The following is a 23,193-nucleotide window of genomic DNA, read 5'->3' on the forward strand; positions in this document are numbered from 1 at the left end:
GAGGAAATATGTAGGCAGTTTTCTGTAAATGGTTAAGTAACGTGTAGAAAAATGCAACTTTGTTAGTAATTAAAGAAATGCAGATTAAATATGTAGAGATGCCTTTTTTCCACCTGTAAAACTGACAAAGACACAAAATTTATAATTGATGGTCCAGTAAATAGGTGCAGTTATTTGGAGGATAAACTGATAAAAGTTTACAAAATAAACCATTTTGACTCACAATTCTTCTAGGAGTGTATTAAGATTCAGTTACAAAATGATCCTCCAATATTGTTTCTAGCAGAGGAATGTTGAAAACAACCTTGATTAAATTTGCTGTCGGGCTGGTTCACACAATGGGATATTATGCAGCCATAAATATGTTACAATGGAAGACTGTATTAATGACTTGGAAATATATTCATGATCTACCATCTTCCACTGTGTTCAAAACACAAGTTACTAAGCCATGTAGAGCTTGCTTCTCAAACTGACATACCAAGTGTCAGGAGTTTGCAGAACCGTAGAGTTAACATGGTGCATCTTACTGGAGCATAAAGGTTCCCCAAAAGATAGGAGGAAATAAAAAATATTTCTTTGAAAATGAAAACAGCTATATTGTGCACTAGAATGTATATATTTTTAAAATAACAGAAAAGCCCAGCTGGTGTGACTCAGTGGATTGAGTGTCACCCCATGGACTGAGAGATCCCTGTTCGATTCCCAGGTCAGAGCCCTGGTTGTAGGCTCAGTCCCCAGTAGGGAGCATGCAGGAGGCAGCCAATAGATGTATCTCTCTCACATTGATGTTCCTCTCTCTGAAAAATCAATGAAAACATTTAAAAAAAATAAAATAGCTGAAGAAATTTCACCTTTGTAGTTTTCCTTTGGTAATTCCTCTATTGATTCATGGGTGAGACATTTAGCAATTTCAACATGTAGTGTAATTTCTTTTAATAAAGCTAGGAAAAAGGTAAATGTACTTAAATGTTAACTATCATCTTTGGGCACCAGCATTATAGCTGATTAAAATTTTACTTGTGTTTTCTATTAAGAATTTATATTTTAATTTAAAGCTTATCTTGAAAGGTATATTTAATAAAAAATTTTAAGTTTTATGCAAACAAGAAACATTTCAGCCTCTAAATTCCAGGCTTAGAAAGGATAGAATCAGTAATTGTTACAGGCCCTTTTTATCTGTACTGATTCTCTTATTTATGGGTTCTGGATGTCACCTCCCCTTTCTTCTCTTTGTGCCATTATTTAAGTTTGTGCATAGCACTAGTCTAAGTACTAAGCCTCATTCCTTATCTTTTTTTTTCTTGAGAGTCTAGGCCCAAAATGAACTTCTTAGTACCAGTTTATTTATTGGTCCTGGCTCTTTATTATTCACTTTGGGCATAAATAAACATTTTTAAGTTTGAGATCTTATTAGAAAAATGCATTAAATTTTAACTTATAATAATGAAGGATGTATTATAAAAAGGTTTCAAAACAAAAATCCACTCAGATTATGCAGAAGTTTTGTTTTAGCCAGTAACTCTAACCTTCTGTTTCAAATGCCTTTTTAAAATTTTTGAGCAAATTTAATGATTCTTATCTTTCCTTAGGGTACTCCTCTAAATGTTGATGCTTTAATAGTTAACGATGAACCAAGGAACAAAACATGTGATGATAAACCCTGGGTTTGTATTTATAACTAGTGCCTTAAATTCTGGAACTCATTTCTTTTAGGCAAATCGACAGCCTTCCAACTGTAATTCATCCAAAATGTCTACTCCAGCAGACAAGGTCTTACGGAAATATGAGAATAAAATTAATCTAGGTAAGTTTGTTGTTGTTGTTGTTGTTTTTAAATCCTCACCTGAGGTTATTTTTCTATTTATCTTTAGATAGAGTGGGAGGGAGAGAGAGAGGGAGAGAAAGGGAGAGAGAGACAAACATCGACATGAGCGGGACACATTGACTGGTTGCCTCCTGCACGACCCCAACCAGGGCTGGGGATGAACCGCAACCAAGGTTGTGCCCTTGACCAGAATCGAACCAGAGACTCATTGGTCCGTGGGCCGTCACTCTACCGCTGAGCCAAACTGGCCAGGGCAATCTAAATGAGTTTTTTTTTTAAAGAAAAGTCTTTTTATTTTTTTATTATTATTATTATTTTTTATCCTCACCCGAGGACATTTTTCCATTTTTTGCACAGATAGAGTGGGAGGGAGAGAGAGGAAGAGAGAGAGAGAGAAACATCGACGTGAAGGGACACATCGAGTGGCTGCCACCCACACGACCAACCAGGGCCGGGGACAAACTGCAACCGAGGTACGTGCCCTTAGCGGGAACCGAACCCGGGTCTCTCCAGACCACAGGCCGACGCTCTAACCGCTGAACCAAACCGGCCAGGGCCTAAATGAGTTTTTAAAATACATTTTCTCACTAGGTTATGAGGAAATTCTTCAGAAACACATGAAGTGTTATAAAATTTTATTGGATCAAGACATGAGTATATTTATACCCTGGCCAGGTTAGAGCGTCATCTCATACACCAAAAGGTTGCAGGTTTGATTGCTGGTCAGGGTACATACCTAGGTTTCAAGTTCGATCCCCAGTGGGGCGTGTATGGGAGGCAACCAGTCGATGTTTCTCACATCAGTATTTCTGTCTTTCTCTCTCCCTCCCTCCCTATCTAAAATCAATAAAAACATATCCTCGGTTGAGGATTAAAAAAAAGAGAGAGAAGAAATGGGTATATTCAATGTTGTTGACTAAGGCTTAGAGAAAATAAGAATTTAGTAATTTTAAAGCATTACTTCAAGGAAAAGACTTTAACTTACTTTTAGTTTTGCTTCTTGCCTGTTATATAAATACAAAGTTACAGATTCATTCAAGTTATTATATGTTTTGTATTAGATTTTGTAGTCAGAATCTCATAGTAAGGTGTTGAAAACACTAGAATGTTGAGTATAATTACATTTCATTTACCAGAGACATTTTATGTAGGCATTAAGGAATCAGAATGCTTGGAGAAAAATGCAAGGTCATCTTTCTCTTGTTATAAACCTAGCACTGCATCATCTCATATCCTATCATTATGTCTTTCATGGACCTATAATTTGAAATGAAAATGAAGTTTTTAGAATTGAACTTGGAATTTAGGCAGTTACATTATCTATATTAGTTGTAAAAAATATTAAGTGTCAAATTCAGCATATGCAAGTATAGTATTTTTGAGTTTCTGTATCTAGATTTCTATGGCTCAAAATTACAGCTGTAGTGATGAAAGTGACACTTATTATCAAGGAAACACAGCTTAGTGCTTACCTTTAAAAATATTAAAAGTGTTTTCATTGCTAAATTCTATGTGTAATACGATATTTAGAAAATAGAGAAGGAAGAGGGGAGAATTATCCTATTCAGAAAGACTGTTACTGCAGTCTTATATGTTTACATTGTGGATTTTTTTTTCTATTTTTAGATAAGCTAAATGTTACTGATTCTGTCATAAATAAAGTTACCGAAAAGTCTAGACAAAAGGAAGCAGATATGTAAGTAATATTTTAACTATGAAACATGACTGATAGGGCCTAATTATAGACAAATTAAGTGGTGTTGTGGTCATAATTCTTCTGCAAAGGATGGTATATTTGTTTTGGGGTGGATTTGTTCTTTTAACCTAAGTTGGAAATACTAAATGAGTCTTATTTAGAAATATATGGTAAAACTGTAATCTTGTGAAATTCACAAATGTGTTCTTAGGATAACAGTGCTTATAAATTTCTGTTTAAATATTTCAACTCTTAAAAGGTTAAAATCATAGCATAAAAATGCTCCCTTTTTAGAATTAAAAAAAATTGTTCCCTTTCATGATATATTTTATTTATTTACTTAATATTTATTTAAACATTTTTTAAAATCCTCACCCAAGGATATATTTCTTCAGATGGGGTAGGGGGGCATCGATGGGAGACTCACATCAACTAGTTGCCTCTAGCACGATCCCTACCAGGGCCGGGGTCTGAACTGCAGCAGAGGTACATGCCCTTGACCAGAATCGAGCTCACGACTCTTTGGTCTGCAGGCCAATACTCTAACCGCTGACCCCACCGACCAGGGCATGATATATATAATGCCCTGATTAACAGATTACATTTACACTTCTGTTCTCAAAACCAGTTATTTAAGATCTGGCTAACTTCTATATGCTGTTAACTCTAAGACGTGAACAATATATTATAGGAAGTGACACCAAAATCATATAACTAGCAGTGTTAGAACTAAACTTACAAACCAGTTTTCTTCTGACTAAAACCAATTTTTTCCCGGTTTATTGCTATGCCTAAGACATACTAAGTTTTTGAGAAACACCATAGTCATTTGTTATTTTACTGAAATGTCTGAATCTTTGTGTTTGAATCTTTATTAGTATAGGTTTGTGTGCTAACGGAATCACTTGGCATGTCAGCTGAAGTTAATCAGAGTTTGCATTTTAATACAGACTCAGTAACTGCCTTGAAATGATGTCTTGACATGTATCTGAAGAAAAGGACTCTAAAGAGAAAGCCTTATAAATGGACTTTGATTCTGAACTAATAGAATCGTTAAAGATTTAAGTGACAACATAGACTTGATGTTTTCTTTTTTTAAAATATATTTTTATTTTAGAGAGAGAGGACAGGAGAGGGAGAGAGAGAAACATTGATGAGAAACACATTGATTGGTTGCCTCCCACATGACCCATTCCAGGGATGGGGATTGAACCTGCAACACAGGTACATGCCCTTGACTGGAATTGAACCCTCCTCGACCCTCCGCGGGCCGATGCTCTAAGTGCTAAGCCAAACCGGCCAGGGAGATCTTTTCTTTTTTACAGCATAGTTCACTTTACCCTTCCTCTTATATTTATTTAATGCTTTTAAACTATGGATATATATATATATATATATATATATATATATATATATATATATTTACTGTAGATATGCTTCTTTTGCCGTAGAGAATTGAATTGCTTATTAAGGGGAAGTAGAAGACATTTCACTGAGTGATGAAACTACATGAGATTCTGAAGTCAGTTATTGAAGAAACCACCTACTTAGGAATTTCATAGAGTAATATACATGTAGAAACTTCTCTGAATTTTAAATGTCACTTAACACTTTTTTGTTTTTGGTTAGGTATCGCATCAAAGATAAGGCAGACAGAGCAACTGTAGAGCAGGTACAATTTAAATGTGTTACAAGTTCTTATTTTGAAGTAGCTTTTTTTCCCCCTCTCTGAATTGTAGTTTGCTCTTATCCTTCTTGCCTAATGCTAATATTATATAAAATTACTCCTATATAAAATTACTATTTACAGTTTTGGGTTTAGAGATCTACATTTTGCTGTATTTATAATAGAACTATTAATAGATAAATTAGAGTCATGTCCCACTCCGTGGCCCTGTGAAGCCATCATGCGGTGCTTTCATTTTGTAGGGGGATGCAGAAGTGACTGTAAGACCAGGACTCTTTTCTCTTGTCTTAATCAAGGCTGCAGGAATTTTGTGAACTTTCTCAGAATATAGGTCAGGTATCTGCCTGGTAGTGTGTGAGAGAGAAGGAGACATGTGATGCCTTAAAATTTTCAATTAGAAATCCCTTACTTGGTTTAGAAATTATGCTTGTTTGTTTCTTTCTATTTAAGAATGGGGGAAAGTTGGCCCCTATTTTTCCCACATGTAGAGGATTGTGACTGGATGTTAGCACTGATCCATATTTTTAATTTTTTTTTTTTTCATCCTCACCCGAGGACATTTTTCCATTTTTTACTCAGATAGAGCGGGAAGGAGAGAGAGCAAGAGAGAGAAACATCGATGTGAAAGGGACACATCGAGTGGCTGCCACCCACACAACCCAACCAGGGCCGGGGATAAACTGCAGCCAAGGTACATGCCCTTAGCGGGAACCGAACCCGGGTCTCTGTGGACCGCAGGCTGACGCTCTAACTGCTGAGCCAAACCGGCCAGGGCTGATCCACATTTTTAATGTGAACAGTGAAAAGGGTCAGAACATTGCTGCTGCAGCCTGCCGCCCTCTCCCTACCCACACACATATGCACAAACACCTTTTGGGATAGTAGCCTCTTTGACCTACAGAAGCACCCTTCTACTATTGACCTCAGTCCCCAAGGAGTAACACCGAATCGGAGCTCTAGAACCATTTGTGCAGTTAAAGAATTTCACAGTTAATCAGGTAGGAGCAGGTCTGGGATCTGTGTCTTCATTCTTCTCTTATTTGTTTATTTTGTGTGATTTCTTTTTGGGATTGAAAACAAAGTGTGGTCAAGCTCAGATAGCTTTACTTTTCCAAGACTCTAAAATAACTCAGGCAGAAAATCCTTTCTTTCTTTTTTTCTTTTTTGAAATTAATTTTGAATAAGAGTATGTATCTTGAATCTTAAACTGTCTTTATAAAATATGTATTTGTAAGTTTATTGTCTTATCCTATTTCTCTTTACTGGTTTTGTTTTTAAGCCATTTTGGTGTGTTACTCCTTTCTGCTACTCCCCTCATGTGGCTACCACTAGTTTTGCAGAAGCCCAGGTCTCTATCTGGATTCCTGTGCTCAACCAGCTTACGTCCTTGCTGTTTACCTGTGCGGTGGAGAAGGAATGTTAGTTGTGACCTATTCGCTTACTTTCCTTTCATTCTCTTCCAGTTGCCACACAGTAGGTTGGGTTATAGTTCTGCAGTCTTTTAAGGTTATTTTGTTTCTATTAATTTTAGGTTTCTGATATGACCACAGCCACTTCATTGAAGGATATACCCTAGAGTATAGTTAGATATGGCCATTTGACACTGTCTCACTTTATGGAGCTGGAGGGGCTGCCTGAGCCATGAGGAACTGCTGCGGGTGTCCCTTGAAATTGCATGTAAATATGTGGCCGCTTCAGTTTCAGACATGGACAGGAGCAGGCTTTAGTTCATTGCCTCCTGTTTGTGAAAGAGGGCTTTGGGGTCTTCTTTACTCAAAATTGGCCGCTGTCACTTGGAAGGAGACCCTTTCCCTGATTTACTCGTCCACAGCAAGGGGCTCTTTTAAAGGGCTAAAGAATAAATACTTGAAGCATTGTGGCTCACAGTTGTTTTTTTTTAAGAAGTATTTTAAAATGTAATAACCATTCTTAGCCTGCAGGCTGTAGACAAACAGGCTGCATCCTGGATTTGACTCATGAGCTGTAGGGTGCTGACCTCTAGTTCAAAAAGAGTGACCACTGAGCACTTGGAATGTGGCTGATTGAATGAGACGTGCCATAAACGTAAATACACACCTAATTTTGAAGACTTAGGGTAAAAAATAGAATATTAAATCCCTCGCTAATTTTTAAAGTATTGATTACTTGTTGAAATAATCATGTTGTAGATGTATCGGATTAAATACAATGCATTAAAACTAATTTTATCTGTTATCTTTTACATTTATTAATATAGTGACTAGGAAATGTAAAATTACTTAAGTAGTTTGCATTTGTAAATGTTGGTCTAGAGTCAGTTTCTGCTTCCTTTGGACTTGATAGCCTTTGATTTCTGACTGAATGACTTCTGTTTTTTGCATTTCTTTTTAGGTGTTGGATCCCAGAACACGAATGATATTATTCAAGATGTTGACTAGAGGAATCATATCAGAGATAAATGGCTGCATTAGCACAGGAAAAGAAGTGAGCTTTTCTTTGGATGCTTGAATGTTTTCATGTTAGCTTTCTTATTTCAGACAATAAATGAAACTAAGGCACTTTGTAAATAAAATGTGCCTTTAAAAAGAAAAAAAAAACAACTATGTGCAAGTCAGGTTAGTTTAATTAATATTTCTAAAAATGTCTTTGTTAGTATTTATAGTGAGGTAGGAGGTTGTGCACATAATTGTGCCTTTTCACAGTTGTCACTCTACCGTGTCAGTGGTCCAAGCAGTAAGTGGGCTTGGATGGTCAGGTTACTGCAGGCCTGAGTCCTAATCGGATAGTTAGGGATAGGGGCAGGGCGTTATGGTCTAGTTTCTGTGAGTCAACTAATGTCTTTCTCTTTTTATTTCTCTATATATGGATATGCAGATAGACAAGCATGGTGTTTTTAAATTAGCAACTTATTTTATGGGAAGCAGTTCTTAGTAGAATTAAATTAATAAATCACGAGATGTGAGAATGTCTTCAAGTATTTTCCACATGTTGAGATATAAAAATGTTTGAAACTGCTTCTCACATGTATTTAAGTTGGATTTTACTATATATATAATTTGGAGGTATATTTACTGTATCTTTTGGTATGATGGTTTATATTTTAATTTATATATTCAAAAGATGATGGTGTTCCTTATACATGTTATTTCAGTTCATTTGACTTATTTAACTTTTGAGGATGGAATCAAATAGATTAAAAAAGTAAAATACTATTTGTAGATCTTTAACACAAACTTAATTTTCTTTGGTTTTGACTTAAAATAGGCTAATGTATACCATGCTAGCACAACAAACGGAGAGAACAGAGCAATCAAAATTTATAAAACTTCTATATTGGTGTTCAAAGATCGGGATAAATATGTAAGTGGGGAATTCAGGTGAGTTCAGATGTTTTTTTCCAATTGGCTTAATTTCTATATTCTAAAAAATAAAAACTAGAGTGGAATGATTCCAATAACAAATCTTTTTCTTTTTCAAGATTCCGTCATGGCTATTGTAAAGGAAACCCCAGAAAAATGGTGAAAACTTGGGCAGAAAAAGAAATGAGGAATTTGATCAGGTGACTGTCTGGGGGTGTGTCTGTGCCATGCCCTGTGCATTGGCTTCAGTTCTTTCCTGCCAGCAGACCCCAGTGTGGTTCTGTCCAAAGGCAGGGACACGGTGGCGCTCTGAGTTTAGGCCCATGGGATCTGCTGGGGTCAGCTGAAACAAATTTCTGGACAAGTAGGAGCTACCTTACCTTGTCTGTTCTAAGAACGCACAATTTAACATTTATTCAGAAAGGCCGGGTCATTAAAGAGCCTTAGAAGACATGGGAAAATGTTTAGAATTTATACTGAGGGTGATAAGGAACTGTTACAAGGTTTTTATTTTATTTATTTATTTATTTTTTATCCTCACCCAAGGATATTTTTCTGTTTAATCTTCAGATAGAGTGGGAGGGAGGGAGGGAGGGAGGGAGAGAGAGACGGAGAGGGAGAGGGGGAGGGGGAGGGGGAGAAGGGGAGGGGGAGAGGAAGAGGGAGGGGGAGAAAGAAAGAAAGATGTGAGAGAGACACATCGACTGGTTGCCTCCTGCACAACCCTGACTAGGGCTGGGGACGAACTGCAACCCAGTTATATGCCCTTGACTGGAATCAAACCTATGACTTATTAGTCTGCTGGCCCACGCTCTAACCGCTGAGCCAAACTGGCCAGGACTGTTTTAGGAGTTTAAGTAGGGGAATGACTTAATCAGGTGGTGAGAATGAGGTGTTGTTTTTAAATAGGTATTAGAGTTTTAGACAGTTTTGTTAAGTCCCAAACTCTTTTTTTTATATTTATTTATTTTTTTATCCTCATTCGAGGACACTTTTCCATTTTTTGTACAGACAGAGTGGGAGGGAGAGAGAGGAAGAGAGAGAGAGGGAAACATCAATGTGAAAGGGACACATCGAGTGGCTGCCACCCGCACGACCAACCAGGGCCGGGGACAAACTGCAACCGAGGTACGTGCCCCTAGCGGGAACCGAACCCAGGTCTCTCCAGACTGCAGGTTAAGTCCCAAACTCTTTTATCAGTTTCCTTTTCTTATTTCAGTTTTGGACACATTTACTTAGTCTTTGAGCTGACGCCTTATAAGCTGTACATAGATGATGTACACTGGTTATTTTAGTATTCAGCAGGTACTAATGCTTGTTTTCAAAGCCCTTGTGAAATCTGGGTATGCTCAGTTAGCTATTAGGTACGAGTCCAACTGTTTTTACTAATCATTGCTCAGGCTGATCAGCTTGAAAGATTGTTGCAGACATATCTGCTGTATTTCATCAACTTGAAGACACTTTTGTTTTTCCCCACAGTTTAACATTTCTGGAATTGGATTGAGTGTTAGAGGTTATGGGATGTAGTAGTTGAATTGCCAGTGTTTTGTTGTTCTTGATGGTGCATGATGGTGCTTCTTAAAATCAACAATGTCTTATAGTTTTTGAAGTCAGTAATATATTTGAGAGACCCTGGTGCTGTTTCCTAACAGCGATATTAATCTTGTACACTGTAGCTGTTGTAATTTGTTTTAGATGCTGTTTCAACTTTTCATTTGTGCTTGTATCTATTTTAATATCACAGGCTAAACACAGCAGGGATCCCATGCCCAGAACCTATCCTGCTAAGAAGTCATGTTCTTGTCATGGGTTTCATTGGTAAAGATGACATGTGAGTATGTGGAAGTCCTAATAATTACATGCTCAGAATTGTATTTTAAAAAACTTTTTTTTTCTTTATTGATTTTAGAGACAGAGCAAGGGAGAGGGAGAGAGAGATCGAAACATCGATGAGAGAGAACATTGATTGGCTGCCTCCTGCATGCCCCCCACTGGGGATTTGGCCCACAACCTGGGAATGTGCCCTGACTGGGAATCAAACCAGCAACCTCTTGGTGTATGTGTCGGCACTCAACCACTGAGCCACACCAGCCAGGCCAGAATTGTATTTTTAAGTGCTTTGAATTATCTATCCAATATATGAATATTTCCCATTTAAACAACTTGTTTCATCTTGGAATATTTTTTATGATTCTTTCCCAGTATATCAGTACATAGAGTTATTAATTTCTTCTACCTTTTTAAGTCTCAAAACACTTTAAAATAACAAAGTTCACTGTGTTTTTGAGGACTCTTTTGTACGGTAAGCTGGGAAAACACCTGTTTGTTGGTGAGTTACTGGAAAGGTGCATGGGTAGTGAACCAGATTGTGCAGTGAGGAGTTGTGGAACGGAAGTGCCTGTAACAAAAGTAGTATAAAGCAAGAAAACGTGGCCCTGGCCAGTTTTGCTTAGTGGTTAGAGCATCGGGCCTTGGACCAAAGAGTTGTGGATTTGATTCTGGTCAAGGGCACGTACCTTGGTTGCAGTTCGATTCCCGGCCCTGGTCAGGGTCATGTGGGATGTGTTTCTCTCACATCAATGTTCTCTCTCTCCCTCCCTAACTCCTGCTCACTCTGTCAAAAAAATCAATGGAAAAATATCCTTGGGTGAGTACTAAAAGAAGGCAAGAAAACTTGTCTTGGTTAGTTGTCCTCACTGTTTATTTTATTCTTATTAAAGGCCAGCACCACTCCTGAAAAATATCCAGTTATCAGAATTTAAGGCTCGGGAGTTGTACCTGCAGGTCATTCAGTACATGAGAATAATGTATCAGGATGCCAGACTCGTCCACGCAGATCTTAGTGAATTTAACATGCTGTGAGTATGTTTTATCCTTTAGGAATCTCCCATAAGTAGTTTCATGTCCTTTAGAAAAAATAAGCAAATTCCAATCCAAGATGTCATACTAAATTTTAAAGTTTTAAAGTTAGCTTCCTCATGGTCACAGTATAGGATGTGTTTCCTGCCTTTGGTGACATTAAGTCATTGAATTGAGTCCTCATGTCACTAGGGGACGTGTGCACATCACTGGTGTTTCTCACAGTCCCTGCCTGTCTGGCCCCCAGGTACAGTGGTGGGGGTGTGTACATCATTGATGTTTCTCAGTCTGTGGAGCATGACCACCCGCATGCCTTGGAGTTCTTGAGAAAAGATTGTGCCAATGTCAATGGTGAGTGGAAATTATTATTTTCTACCAGCTTGTTTGTGTTCATTGGTTCTGTACTCTGTTGAGGTGTTGATATGAAATCTTGGCACTGAATTGTTTGATGCAGTGAACTTAAACCATCAGCTGGCAGATAGTATGTTTTTATTTCTTTGTTTCTCTGCATAGTTGTTGGAATAAAAACCTTTCCCCTTGTAAAGCTATCATTAACGTTTTTCTTCTGACAGATTTCTTTTTGAAGCACAGTGTTGCTGTGATGACGGTGCGGGAGCTCTTTGAATTTGTCACAGACCCATCGATTACACCAGAGAACATGGATGCTTATCTCTCAAAGGTGAGATGGGCCAGGAAGGAAAAAAATAGAAAATAGGCCCTCGCCAGTTTGGCTCAGTGGTAGAGCGTCGGCCCGGACCAATGAATCTCGGGTTCAGTTCCGGTCCAGGGCACGTACCTCAGTTGTGGTTCGTCCCTGGCCCTGGTCGGGGTCGTGTAGGAGGCATCCAGTCGATGTGCCCCTCTCACGTTGATGTTTCTCTCTCTCTTCCTTTCTCTCCCTCTCTGTCCCTCCCCTCTTCCTTCCACTCTATCTGAAGATAAATAGAGAAATATCCTCGGGTGAGGATTAAAAAAATGGAAAATAGCGCTAGCAATTTGCATTTACATGGCACTTCTGAGGACTCAGATTGCTCAGCATAATTTCTGTTCATTTGACAGTTTTCTGAGACATTTTCCTTCTGATTTCACAGACGGAGAATCAAAAGTATAGTGAAAAGACAAAGGTAAAGCCAGGTTTCTTAACTTGAATCCTTGGGCAAGGTTACATAGATTGTCAAAGTCATGAACATTTAATAAGAAAACTATTGTTGGCTTTTGGTCATTAATTCTTTTCTTGTTTCTCAGAGGCTTTTCTGAATCACAAAAATTTTAAATTGTGGTAAAATATATAGAGCATAAAATTTAACATTTTAACCATTTTTAAGTGCACAGTTTAGTGGCATTAAGTACATTCAGGTTGTTCAGCCATCACCACATTCATCCACAGAAGTTTTTTGTCTTGTGAAACAAACTCAGTATTCATTAAACACTTAAGTCCCCCTTTCTCCCTCTGCCCAGCCCACTCTACTTCCTGTCTGTGATGTTGACTGCTCATATAAGTGGACTCATACACGATTTGTCTTTTTCTGGCTAACTTTTTTTTTTTTTTTTTTATCCTCACCCGAGGACATTTTTCGATATTTTGTTCAGATAGAGTGAGAGGGAGAGAGAGAGAGAGAAACATCGACGTGAAAGCGACACATTGAGTGGTTGCCACCCACACGACCCAACCAGGGCTGAGGACAAACTGCAACCGAGGTACATGCCCTTAGCGGGAACCGAACCTGGGTCCCTCCGGACCGCAGGCCGACGCTCTAACCGCTGAGCCAAACCGGCCAGGTCTGGCTAACTTATTTTATGTAGCATAATGTCCTCAAAGTTTATTCATGGTATAGGATGTGTCAGAATTGCCTTCCTTTTAAAGACTGAGTAATAATTCCTTTGTATATGTATACCACATTTTATTTATCCATTCATCCATCTGTGAACACCTGGGTTACTTCTGTCTTTTGGCTGTTGTGAATACTGTTGCTGTGAACATGGGTGTACAAATATCTCAAGACCCTGCTTTCAGTTCTTTCGATGCACACCCACAAGTGGAATTACTGGATCATATGGTAATTCTACTTTTAATTTTTTGAGTAGTAGCCATACTGTTCTCTTTAGTGACTGCACCATTTTACATTTCCATCAACAGTGCCAGTGTTCCGGTTGATCCACATCCTCACAAACACTTGGTACTGACAGCTGTCCTGATGAGTGTGAGGTGATGTCACATAGTTTAGATGTGCATTTCTCTAGTACTGTTTAGCATCTTTTTGTGTACTTGTTGGCCATTTCTCTATATTTGGAGATATGTCTATTCAAGTCTTTTTTTTTTTCTTTATTGATTTTTAGAGAGGAAGGGAGAGGGATAGAAATATAGAAACATTGATGAGAGAGAACATCAATGGCCGCCTCCTGCATGTCCCCCACTGGGGATGGGGCCCACAACCTGGGCATGTGTCCTGACTGGGAATCAAACCAGGGACCTCTTGGTGCATGGGTGGGTCGATGCTCAACCACTGAGCCACACCAGCTGAGATATTCAAGTCTTTTGTCTTGTTTTTTAATCAGATTTTTTTTTTTTTTTGATACGTGCCCCTAGTGGGAACCGAACCCGGGACTCTCTGGTCCGCAGGCCGACGCTCCAACCGCTGAGCCAAACTGGCCAGGGCTTTAATCAGATTTTTTTGAGTTAAAGGAGTTCTTTGGATATTATTAACCCTGTGTAATTTATAAATATTTTCTCCCATTCCATGGATTGCCTTTTCTTTGTTACTCCCAAATCATAGAATATAGAACATGTGGTATATATGCCCCTACATAACTTTTCAGGTTTTATCATACCCTTTCTTATTTTTTTTCTTTCCCTGGAATGCCTTTACATTTCTACTTTTCTTCATCTTGCTTTGCCAAATGACATTTAAAGCTCAGTTCAGAAAGCTTTCTGGAGAAACCAGGCAGAAATAATTATTTCCCAAGATGTACAGTTATTCCTCAGTATCCCAGGGGGATTGGTTCCAGGACCCTAGAGGGTACCAAAATCCAAGGATTCTCAAGTCCCTTATATAAAATGTTGTAGAATTTGCATATAACACACAGCCTCCTATCTACTTTAAATCATGTCTAGATTACTGTATAATTCCTAATATAATGTAAATGCTATATAAATAATTGTTATACTGTATTGTTTAGGAAAAATGACAAGAAAAAGGTTTGTACACGTTCAGTACAGATGCAGCCGTCATAGGCCTAACTACATAGTACATGTCAGCAGCAATGTAACTTTCTTTTCAAATTTTTCCAATCTAAAATTGGTTGAATCTAGGGATGAAGATACCTATAGATACAGATACACAGATATGGAGGGCCAACTATATTTTCATATTAATGTAACTAATATAAGTAGTCACATTGTATCACTTCATATATAAAGTTTTTGTTTTTTTTTTAATTTTGTCACTCTCTACGTAAACTCCTAAGGGACGGGGATTTTATTCTTGTATTGCCAGTACCTAATCAGTACTTGGCAGTAGTAAGTAATCACATATGTTAATTGAATGAATAAGTATCATATCATTTTTATTCCTAAACTGTTTAACACTAATTTTAGTGTCTGACCTTAAAAAGCTACCTAGATCCAGTGTTCTTTCCTTTTTTCTGTATATTCTGAATAGAGAACAAATCTTCAGTTTTACAAGCCAAAAGAATTCTCTAAACTCTTTGTCACATTTTTAGTGTCAGTCATTGTTCAGATTGCTTTCTTTGGTGATTTATGCTGCAGGGCATTAGAGCCATATGCTCAAATTAGAGGACAATCCACTTACTCTTTTTTTTTTTTTATCCTCACCTGAGGACATTTTTCCAATTTTTGTACAGATAGATTGGGAGGGAGAGAGAGGAAGAGAGAGAGAGAGAGAAACATCAATGTGAAAGGGACACATCGAGTGGCTGCCACCCGCACGACCAGCCAGGGCCGGGAACAAACTGCAACCGAAGTACGTGCCCTTAGTGGGAACCGAACCCGGGTCTCTCCGGACCGTAGGCCGACGCTCTATCTGCTGAGCCAAACCGGCCAGGGCTCCACTTTCTCTTTGATTCCCTTCCTTGACTGCTCAGGAGTTCTTTCATTCTTTGGGTCTAGTTTATCTTTAAAAAAAAATTTTTTTTTCTTTATTGATTTTTTTGAGAGAGTGAAGGGAGAGGGAGAGAGATAGAAACATCGATGAGAGAGAACATTGATTGGCTGCCTCCTGCATGCCCCCCACTGGGGATCTGGCCCACAACCTGGGCATGTGCCCTGACCGGAAATCAAACCGGTGACCTCTTGGTACATGGGTCAACACTCAACCACTGAGCTGCACCAGCTGGGCTCAGTTTTTCTTTAGGAGGTATTTTTCCTAATTGTTTAAAACTTAGTAAAAGTAGTATTACTTTTGAGAAAGGGGCTACGGATTCCCTGAGGCGAGACAAATTTGATTATTCTGTTACTTTTGGATTGATGGCAGCCTTTTTGATGAGGTCTGACATGGAGAGTTAATCTGACCACTAGAGGACAGTGAAGTTTTTTTTTTTACAAGTGTGAAGAGGTGATACTGAGAAAGATTAGAGCAGATTTATACTAAAATTGGGAAATGGATATATCTTCTGTAGGTTGAATGTAAAGGACAGTAATTGTTTTCTTTCCAAGGCCATGGAAATAGCGTCTCAAAGGACCAAGGAGGAAAGGTCCAGCCAGGAGCATGTGGATGAAGAGGTAAGACTTATCATCTGTTCACAGCCTTAGGAAACACTTGTGCTTTGGGATCTTTTAAAAAATATTGTTAAGACATGAACTTGATTTTAATAGGAAAGTATTTTTTAAAAATGATAATATGTCCTTCAGATGTAATATATTACATAATCGTTGTATAACTTACATTTCATTACATCATTTCACTCAGCAACCCATTAAAGAACCTATTGGAGTATATGATTCAAAAAGGAAAAGCCTGCCCTGGCTGGTGTGGCTCAGTTGGTTGGGTGTTGTCCCATCTGGTTTGATTTCCAGTCAGGGCACATGCTTGGGTTGCAGACTTGATCCCCACTAGGGGGCGTGCAGGAGGCAGCTGATAGTTTTTTCTCTCTCACATTGATACTTCTCTTTCTCTCCCCCCCTTCCTCTCTCTCTCAAAATCAATTTTAAAAATCTAAAGAAAAAAGGGGGTAAGCCTGTTTTAGTTTGCAAATGTAGATTTTTAAATGATTTAAATGTTGATTCCATTGGTAATTTAGATTTTAAATATTTATGTTTAATGAAAGAGAAAATTATTTTAATCTTGAGAGTCAGTGTATTTTTTGTGAAGGTGATCTTAGTAGGCTTTATTTTATTTTTAAAAAATTCTCACAGATAATTAGTGTGCTGTCTTAGTATAAGGTACCCTATGTTTGTCAGCAGTTCTGAACCGTTTTTCACTGTAGCACACAGTGGGTGATGTTCCCATGTCGGAACTTGTTTCTCTGTAAGGCACAGTTCGGCAATTACGTTCCTTTCTCTCCCACTCAGAAAAACTTTTTGGAATGCAAACCAGTAGAGAGAAGTGGTTTTCTAAGGGTAACCTTAGTGTCATATTTAGTCTTTTATCATTGGTAACAAATTACTTTTGGCACAGCCCACGACACATGCAACACCAGCCTGTGCAGACGGCCTGGCCAAGAATCAGTGTTGTAGATGATAAGGATGGATTTTATTTTATGTCTTGGTGGGGGTGAGGATGCTTAGCAAATATGAGAAGTATGTGAATAACTGTTTCGATTTTATTTTTCCTCTGTGTTCGTTAGGTGTTTAAGCGAGCATATATTCCTAGAACCTTGAAGGAAGTAAAAAATTATGAGAGGGATATGGATATAATGATGAAATTGAAGGAAGAGGACATGGCCATGAATGCCCAACAAGACAATGTGAGTAGCTTGGTTTATATGTAGCAAGCAAGTTTACGAAGGAAGCTACCATTCCCAACCTGCAGCCCTGAATGTTGGCTTCTAATCTGGGGAGGTGGCTAATTCCTTTTGCATTAACATGTCCTTTGTGCTCATTGGATGTAAAGGGAATTCATTGGTTTTTGTGAAAGAAAATGACATGTTTATATGAGTCCAACAGACTGTAATTGCAGAAGAAGGAAGATTTGTATAGAAGTCTAGGATATAAATGGTTATTATACTGGATCCATTAATGGATATATATTTCAGGGTCTGGAAAATTATTTTTGTTAAAGGGTCAGATAGAAAATATTTTAGGCTTTGCAGGCCAAGAAACAAAATTGAGGCTATCATGTGTAGGTCATTATATAAAAAGAGAGAAAAAAATTTCCTCCAAATTTTTATTGATGAAACAAAAACACATTTTAGTAAGAACTGAATACAGCTTTTCATGATACAGGTCTACTAACGTGAGACGAATAGCGTTATTTTGGGGAGGAGACTATATTTCATTTCATTGAAACTCAGAGTTAGAGTTTTCCATGATCAAATTGATTATGAATATTCATCAGTAGAAACCTAGTCTGTCGGTTGGATTTGGCCTGTGGGCTCGAATTCTCTGATGCCTGTATGCTTAGTGGATATGAATAACACTCATGCTATAAGCTTTCTTTTTTCTGTGAGATAAGCTTAAGGCATCTTTTTATAATTCCACAATATATCATTTAGCCCACAGTGTTGTTTGTTAATGTTGGAGTGTGTTATTTCACTGTCTAATTTTACATTAATTTTTGTTTTCTTTCTTTGTGGTTACAAGATTCTATACCAAACCGTCACAGGACTGAAAAAAGATTTGTCAGGCGTTCAGAAGGTATAAAGAATATGTGTTGCTATTTATTTACGTGGAAACTCTTTTTTAAAGGGTATAAAATTTAATGTAAAGTATTAGAATAAAAATTAACAATGATACAGTTATTAGTATATGTACTTTCAAAGTTTGTGAGCATTTTCAGAAATGTACTTTTTGTGTTCACTCTCTTTAACCATAAGACTAAAATACAGAAATTTATGGTTTATATGTCTTTCTGCCTCTGGATTGTTTTGTTGTTATAGCTGAGGCATTGATCTCTTTTATATCCTGGTCTTCATTTGTGAAGTTATTAATAATAACCATGTGCTTCTTGGTGTTTTTACAACCAGCTTATTAAAAGTGTGTATGAAGCCCTGACTGGTTTGCTCAGTGGTTAGAGCATTGGCCTGCGTTCCTGAGAGACCCGGGTTTAGTTCCCGCTAAGGGCACGTACCTCAGTTGCAGTTTGTCCCTGGCCCTGGTTGGGTCGTGCAGGTGGCAGCCACTCGATATGTCCCTTTCACGTCGATGTTTCTCTCTCTCTCTCTCCCTCTCTCTTCCTCTAACACTATCTGAACAAAAAAAAGGGAAAAATGTCCTTGGGTGAGGATTAAAAAAATAATAATAATAAACTGTGTATGAAGAGTAATCTCAGGAGTTTAGCAGTGTTACAGTGCTGGATTCTTGTAGTGTTTTTTTTCTTAAAACAATCTTGTTTTGTTTTACATTTTAGAACAGCAGGGATTAATTCTAGTTGAAGCAATAATAAAGGTAGTTTTTATTTCTTTTAATGTTTTTAATTAAAGGCTTAAATGCAAAGGATCCGTTTGCTCTTTGAAAATTTACTTTGTCTTTTATGAGAAGAATTGACTTTTAAATGTTTTTTTTTTCTTATAAAAAGAAAACCTCTTTTTAAAAAGTGCTTCCTGCTGCTTTAAAAACTGCTAAACTTCAGGGGAAAAAAACATGAAAATTTCTTTTGTTTAAATATCATCTTCCCTCTTGATCAGATTGTTACTTCAAATTTGATTCATAGGAAAACAGCTGTAAAGACATTCAAATACGGCCCTGGCCGGTTTGGCTCAGTGGCTGGAGCGTCACCCTGTGGACCAGAGAGTCCTGGGTTCGGTTCCTGCTAGGGGCATGTACCAAAAAAAAAAAGATATTCAAATATGTCTTTTTTATGTTTGTCTGTATTTCACAGTCATGACCGCAAAGCGATGTTTCGGTCAACAACCAACCTCATATTTGATTGTGGTCCTGTGAAATTATAATGGAACTGGAAAATTCCTATTACCTTATGACCTAACAGCATCCTAGTGCAACATGTCGCTCACATGTTTGTGGTGGTGCTGGTGTAAACAACCTGTGCTAACAGTTGTGTACAAGTATAGCACGTACAGTTATAGCAGCAGGCTGTACAGTGTGTTTGCACAATGACGAATCACCTAACAATGCATTTCTCAGAACGTGTCCCCATTGTTAGGCAGCACATGACTGTCCTTCCAAAGCCCAGCTCAGCCCTCCTTTTCTGGAGCGGAACAGTCATGTTGTTGGTCTGGGTCATCCAGTGAAGCCCCGGTTTCTTCATCTGGGTGTGTTCTTGGGCCTTACTGGAATAGCAAGGCTGAAATCTGAATTCTGGCATTCACACATTTGATGACAATAGATAACTGAGTGGTTTAGAATAACGTGGTTCGGTAATATTTTCAAGGTCCCTGCACTCCTAGAAAATCAGGTTAAGGAAAAGAATTGCTCCGATTCAGAAGATGATGGAAGCTCTGAGTGTTCTGACGCAGATTCTGAAGAGCAGGGAGACCGTGCGCGCTCCAGGAAACCCACCGCTGACCTTGACGTTGATAGAAAGGTTAGCCGAGAATGAAACTCCCTTGTTCTTTAACATGGCAGCGTAGCCTCTCTCATTTCTCTTTTCTCAAGTCTAGATTATGGTGGCTGGAACCATGTTGATGAGTACATGCCTCTAATTGTAGTTTCAGCTCCTAAGCATGCACTTTGTTTTTGGTAGTGACATTACCTAGAGATTGGGCTTCTCTTGGGAGCTCCTTGGGCACTGCCCAGGGAGCGGACACACTGAATTCGGTACATTGATTAGAAATGATTGTCGTTCACTTGAAGTACAAATGATGCTGGGGTTGCCTCAGAGTGAAATACCGAAGAGCCCTTTTCAGGGGGATTTACAGCCCAGAGTTTCCGGATTCTAAAAGACAGTTTCTTCCACGCTGGCTGTTGACAGAAGACACACTAATGATTGAATGATACATGAGAGCTGTATAACTATCACTCTTCATTCTTAGCTTAATCCTTAATCTTTATAAAGTATGGATTTTAAGACTTCTGAGACACATACCCAACTTTCTGTTACTACATTTTCTCTCCTTGTTTACTGGGAATAAATATTTTGTCTCTTTCCAGCCTTTACTTCTGTAGAATATAAAACTTGTAGAGAAAAGTAGTTGCAAACATTTAATTACATCCTCATGAATATTTCTTTTTGGCTGTCTTCACATTTCTATTAGGATACCTTTAAGACAGTTTCATCCCAGATTCTATCACCAAACCATATCATTTTTATTTTTCCATGTTACACTTTATTATCCTTTACATATATCTTTTTATTTAATTGTAGCAATGTGAATAACATAAATTAAATTTTCTTATAAAAAGAAAACCTCATTGCCGTAGCTGGTTTGCCTCAGCTGTTAGAGTGTCGGCCCGGGGACCAAAGAGTCGTGGGTTCAGTTCTGGTCAAGGGCACATACCTCTGTTGCAGTTCATCCCTGGCCCTCGTTGGGTTGTGTGGGAGACAACCAACTGATGTTTTCCTCCCTCCCTCCCTCCCTCCCTCCCTCCTTCCCTCCCTCCCACTGTATCTGAAGATAAATGGAAAAATATCCTTGGGTGAGGATTTAAAAAAAATAAATAAGTAAAACCTTGTCTTTAAAAAAAAGTACTCCCTGCTGCTTTAAAAACTGCTAAACTTCAGGGGGGGGAAATGAGTATTTTTTTTTTGTCCAAATACCGCCTTTCCTCTTGATTGGATTAGTGGTATTATTTGAAATTTGATTCATAGAAAAACAACTGTGAAGTTCTCCACGTAAGTCTTTATTTTTTACTTCTACATGTATTTCACAGATTTTTTAAGTTTTTTTTTTGTTTTGTTTTACAGGAAAGGAAAAAGATGGTCAAGGAAGCTCAGAGAGAAAAAAGAAAAAACAAAATTCCTAAACATGTGAAAAAAAGAAAGGAGAAGACAGCCAAGACCAAAAAGGGCAAATAGAGTCAGAACTGTATTACATGCAGTAATTTCCCGTCAGTTCCTTTTCTTGCCTGTCCTCTAAGCTGCGTCGGGAAGACAGGGTATGATTTTAACCGAGCGGTCATTATGGCGATGTCTACAAAGACTTATTCAAGTGTTCTCATGTAATTATGTAGAAAGCTCTAAGCTCTGTTGTCCAGATCCAGTCACTGACTCAGTCTGGTATTGACAGAGAATTTATTTAAACTATTTTAATGGAGAACTTTGTACAGTTTCAGTTTTATATATTTTTCTCCTCCAGTATGTATTTTGAAGCATTGTAAATATTTAAATGTAATGAATGTCCACAACCTCGATGTAAGAATAAAGGCACTTCTGACAAACTTGGCCAATTGTTTTGCTTTGTTTGTACATGCCGAAGCCCCATCTGAAGTCACATGATTAGAAGGCCATGGTTTCTACAAAAGGGAGTTTCACTTTTGGGAGAATTCATCTGGCTGTTGATGAAATCATTCACTGCAACTTTATTCTTTGATGATCATTTATAATATACTCTTCATCCTTAGTATTCTTTTTTGAGCTAGCACCTCCCAGTTTATAAGCTATTTCATGTTCAACTATTTGGCATGTTCATTCATTCAGCAAATATTTGAGTGTTGCTGGGGATACAGCGGTAAAGCAGATGAAGATTACTACCTTTGGTTAGTTTACATTTTAATAGGAAGACAAGACATTAAACAAAATAAAACCAGTGTATCAGCAAGTGACAAATTCTGTGGAGAGAAGTATTGCAGAGAAGAGAGAATGCCTGGGAGAAGTTTGCCATTTTAAAATAGGCCACACTGAGAGGCTGTATTTGAGCAATTACTTGAAGACTATGAGTCATGTACACATCAGGCGAGAAGAGGATTCCAGGCAAAGCAAACAACAAATGCAAAGGCCCTGGGGCAGAAGTATGCCTGAAATGTTCCAGAAACCACAGGCTGGAGCTTCCTATCCAAGGGAGGAAATAGATGACATCAGATGGGGTTAGGCTATTGGAGGGTTTTGAGCAGAGGAATATGATCTGGCTTCTGTTTTGAAAGATCACTATCACCTTGGCCTCTAGAGAATTGATGAGAAAACAAGGGTAGGAGACAGTTGGGTATTTAGTGTCCCACAGAAGAGATGATGATTCGCTCTGGGACAGTAGCAGGGGACATGGAGAGAAGAGGTTGGATTCTAGATAGGACACAAAAGTGGAGGGAACTAGGTGTGCTGGGGAATACATGAGGAGTATGGAGAAAGAATGAAGGATGATGTCAGGGATTATGACCTTAGCAACTGGGGGAAGGACTGGAATTGCCACTGACTGTTGGGAAGGAATGTGGGCGGAGCAGGTTGGGGGTACGAAAGGGAATCATAAGAGGGCGAGATTGCACCAAAACACAAATATTGAAAGAAATGATTAAAAAATTTTTTCCATACGCATTAGAAATGCCTCTTTTAGCCCTTGCATCAGAAATAATTTCTATAAATAAACTTAGTTTTCATTAAACTGAAGCTTGTATTTGCTTGTTTGAGAGTTGGTGGGTTATTATTGGGAGGTGGGAGGGTTTCAACTGAGCTTTTAAAATTTTAAGTCAAATTTATGTTCATAAAACCCTCCCTTCTGGACTTTAAAAAAGATCAAAATATGAAACAATTTCAATGAAACAGTTTACATTTAACAAAAGAAA

At 38.1% G+C, this 23,193-nt stretch overlaps 1 protein-coding gene across 1 annotated transcript in view; it reads left to right on the forward strand.

The window, feature by feature from the left end:
• RIOK1 (RIO kinase 1) overlaps nt 1-22,083 on the forward strand; it is a 33,604-nt gene extending 11,521 nt beyond the window's left edge. Inside the window, exons 3-17 of the mRNA XM_036255932.1 lie at nt 1,717-1,807; nt 3,455-3,524; nt 5,154-5,196; nt 7,582-7,674; nt 8,455-8,567; nt 8,669-8,749; nt 10,294-10,380; nt 11,270-11,407; nt 11,656-11,759; nt 11,981-12,087; nt 16,081-16,146; nt 17,211-17,330; nt 18,166-18,219; nt 19,913-20,065; nt 21,386-22,083. Coding sequence (XP_036111825.1) covers nt 1,717-1,807; nt 3,455-3,524; nt 5,154-5,196; nt 7,582-7,674; nt 8,455-8,567; nt 8,669-8,749; nt 10,294-10,380; nt 11,270-11,407; nt 11,656-11,759; nt 11,981-12,087; nt 16,081-16,146; nt 17,211-17,330; nt 18,166-18,219; nt 19,913-20,065; nt 21,386-21,496 — 1,431 coding nt within the window. The 3' untranslated portion in view covers nt 21,497-22,083. The remainder of the gene's footprint in view (nt 1-1,716; nt 1,808-3,454; nt 3,525-5,153; nt 5,197-7,581; nt 7,675-8,454; nt 8,568-8,668; nt 8,750-10,293; nt 10,381-11,269; nt 11,408-11,655; nt 11,760-11,980; nt 12,088-16,080; nt 16,147-17,210; nt 17,331-18,165; nt 18,220-19,912; nt 20,066-21,385) is intronic.
• The last annotated feature ends 1,110 nt before the right edge of the window (nt 22,084-23,193 follow it).

This window comes from Molossus molossus, unplaced genomic scaffold, assembly GCF_014108415.1.
Source record: "Molossus molossus isolate mMolMol1 unplaced genomic scaffold, mMolMol1.p scaffold_m16_p_12, whole genome shotgun sequence".
NCBI classification, from domain to species: Eukaryota; Metazoa; Chordata; class Mammalia; order Chiroptera; family Molossidae; genus Molossus; species Molossus molossus.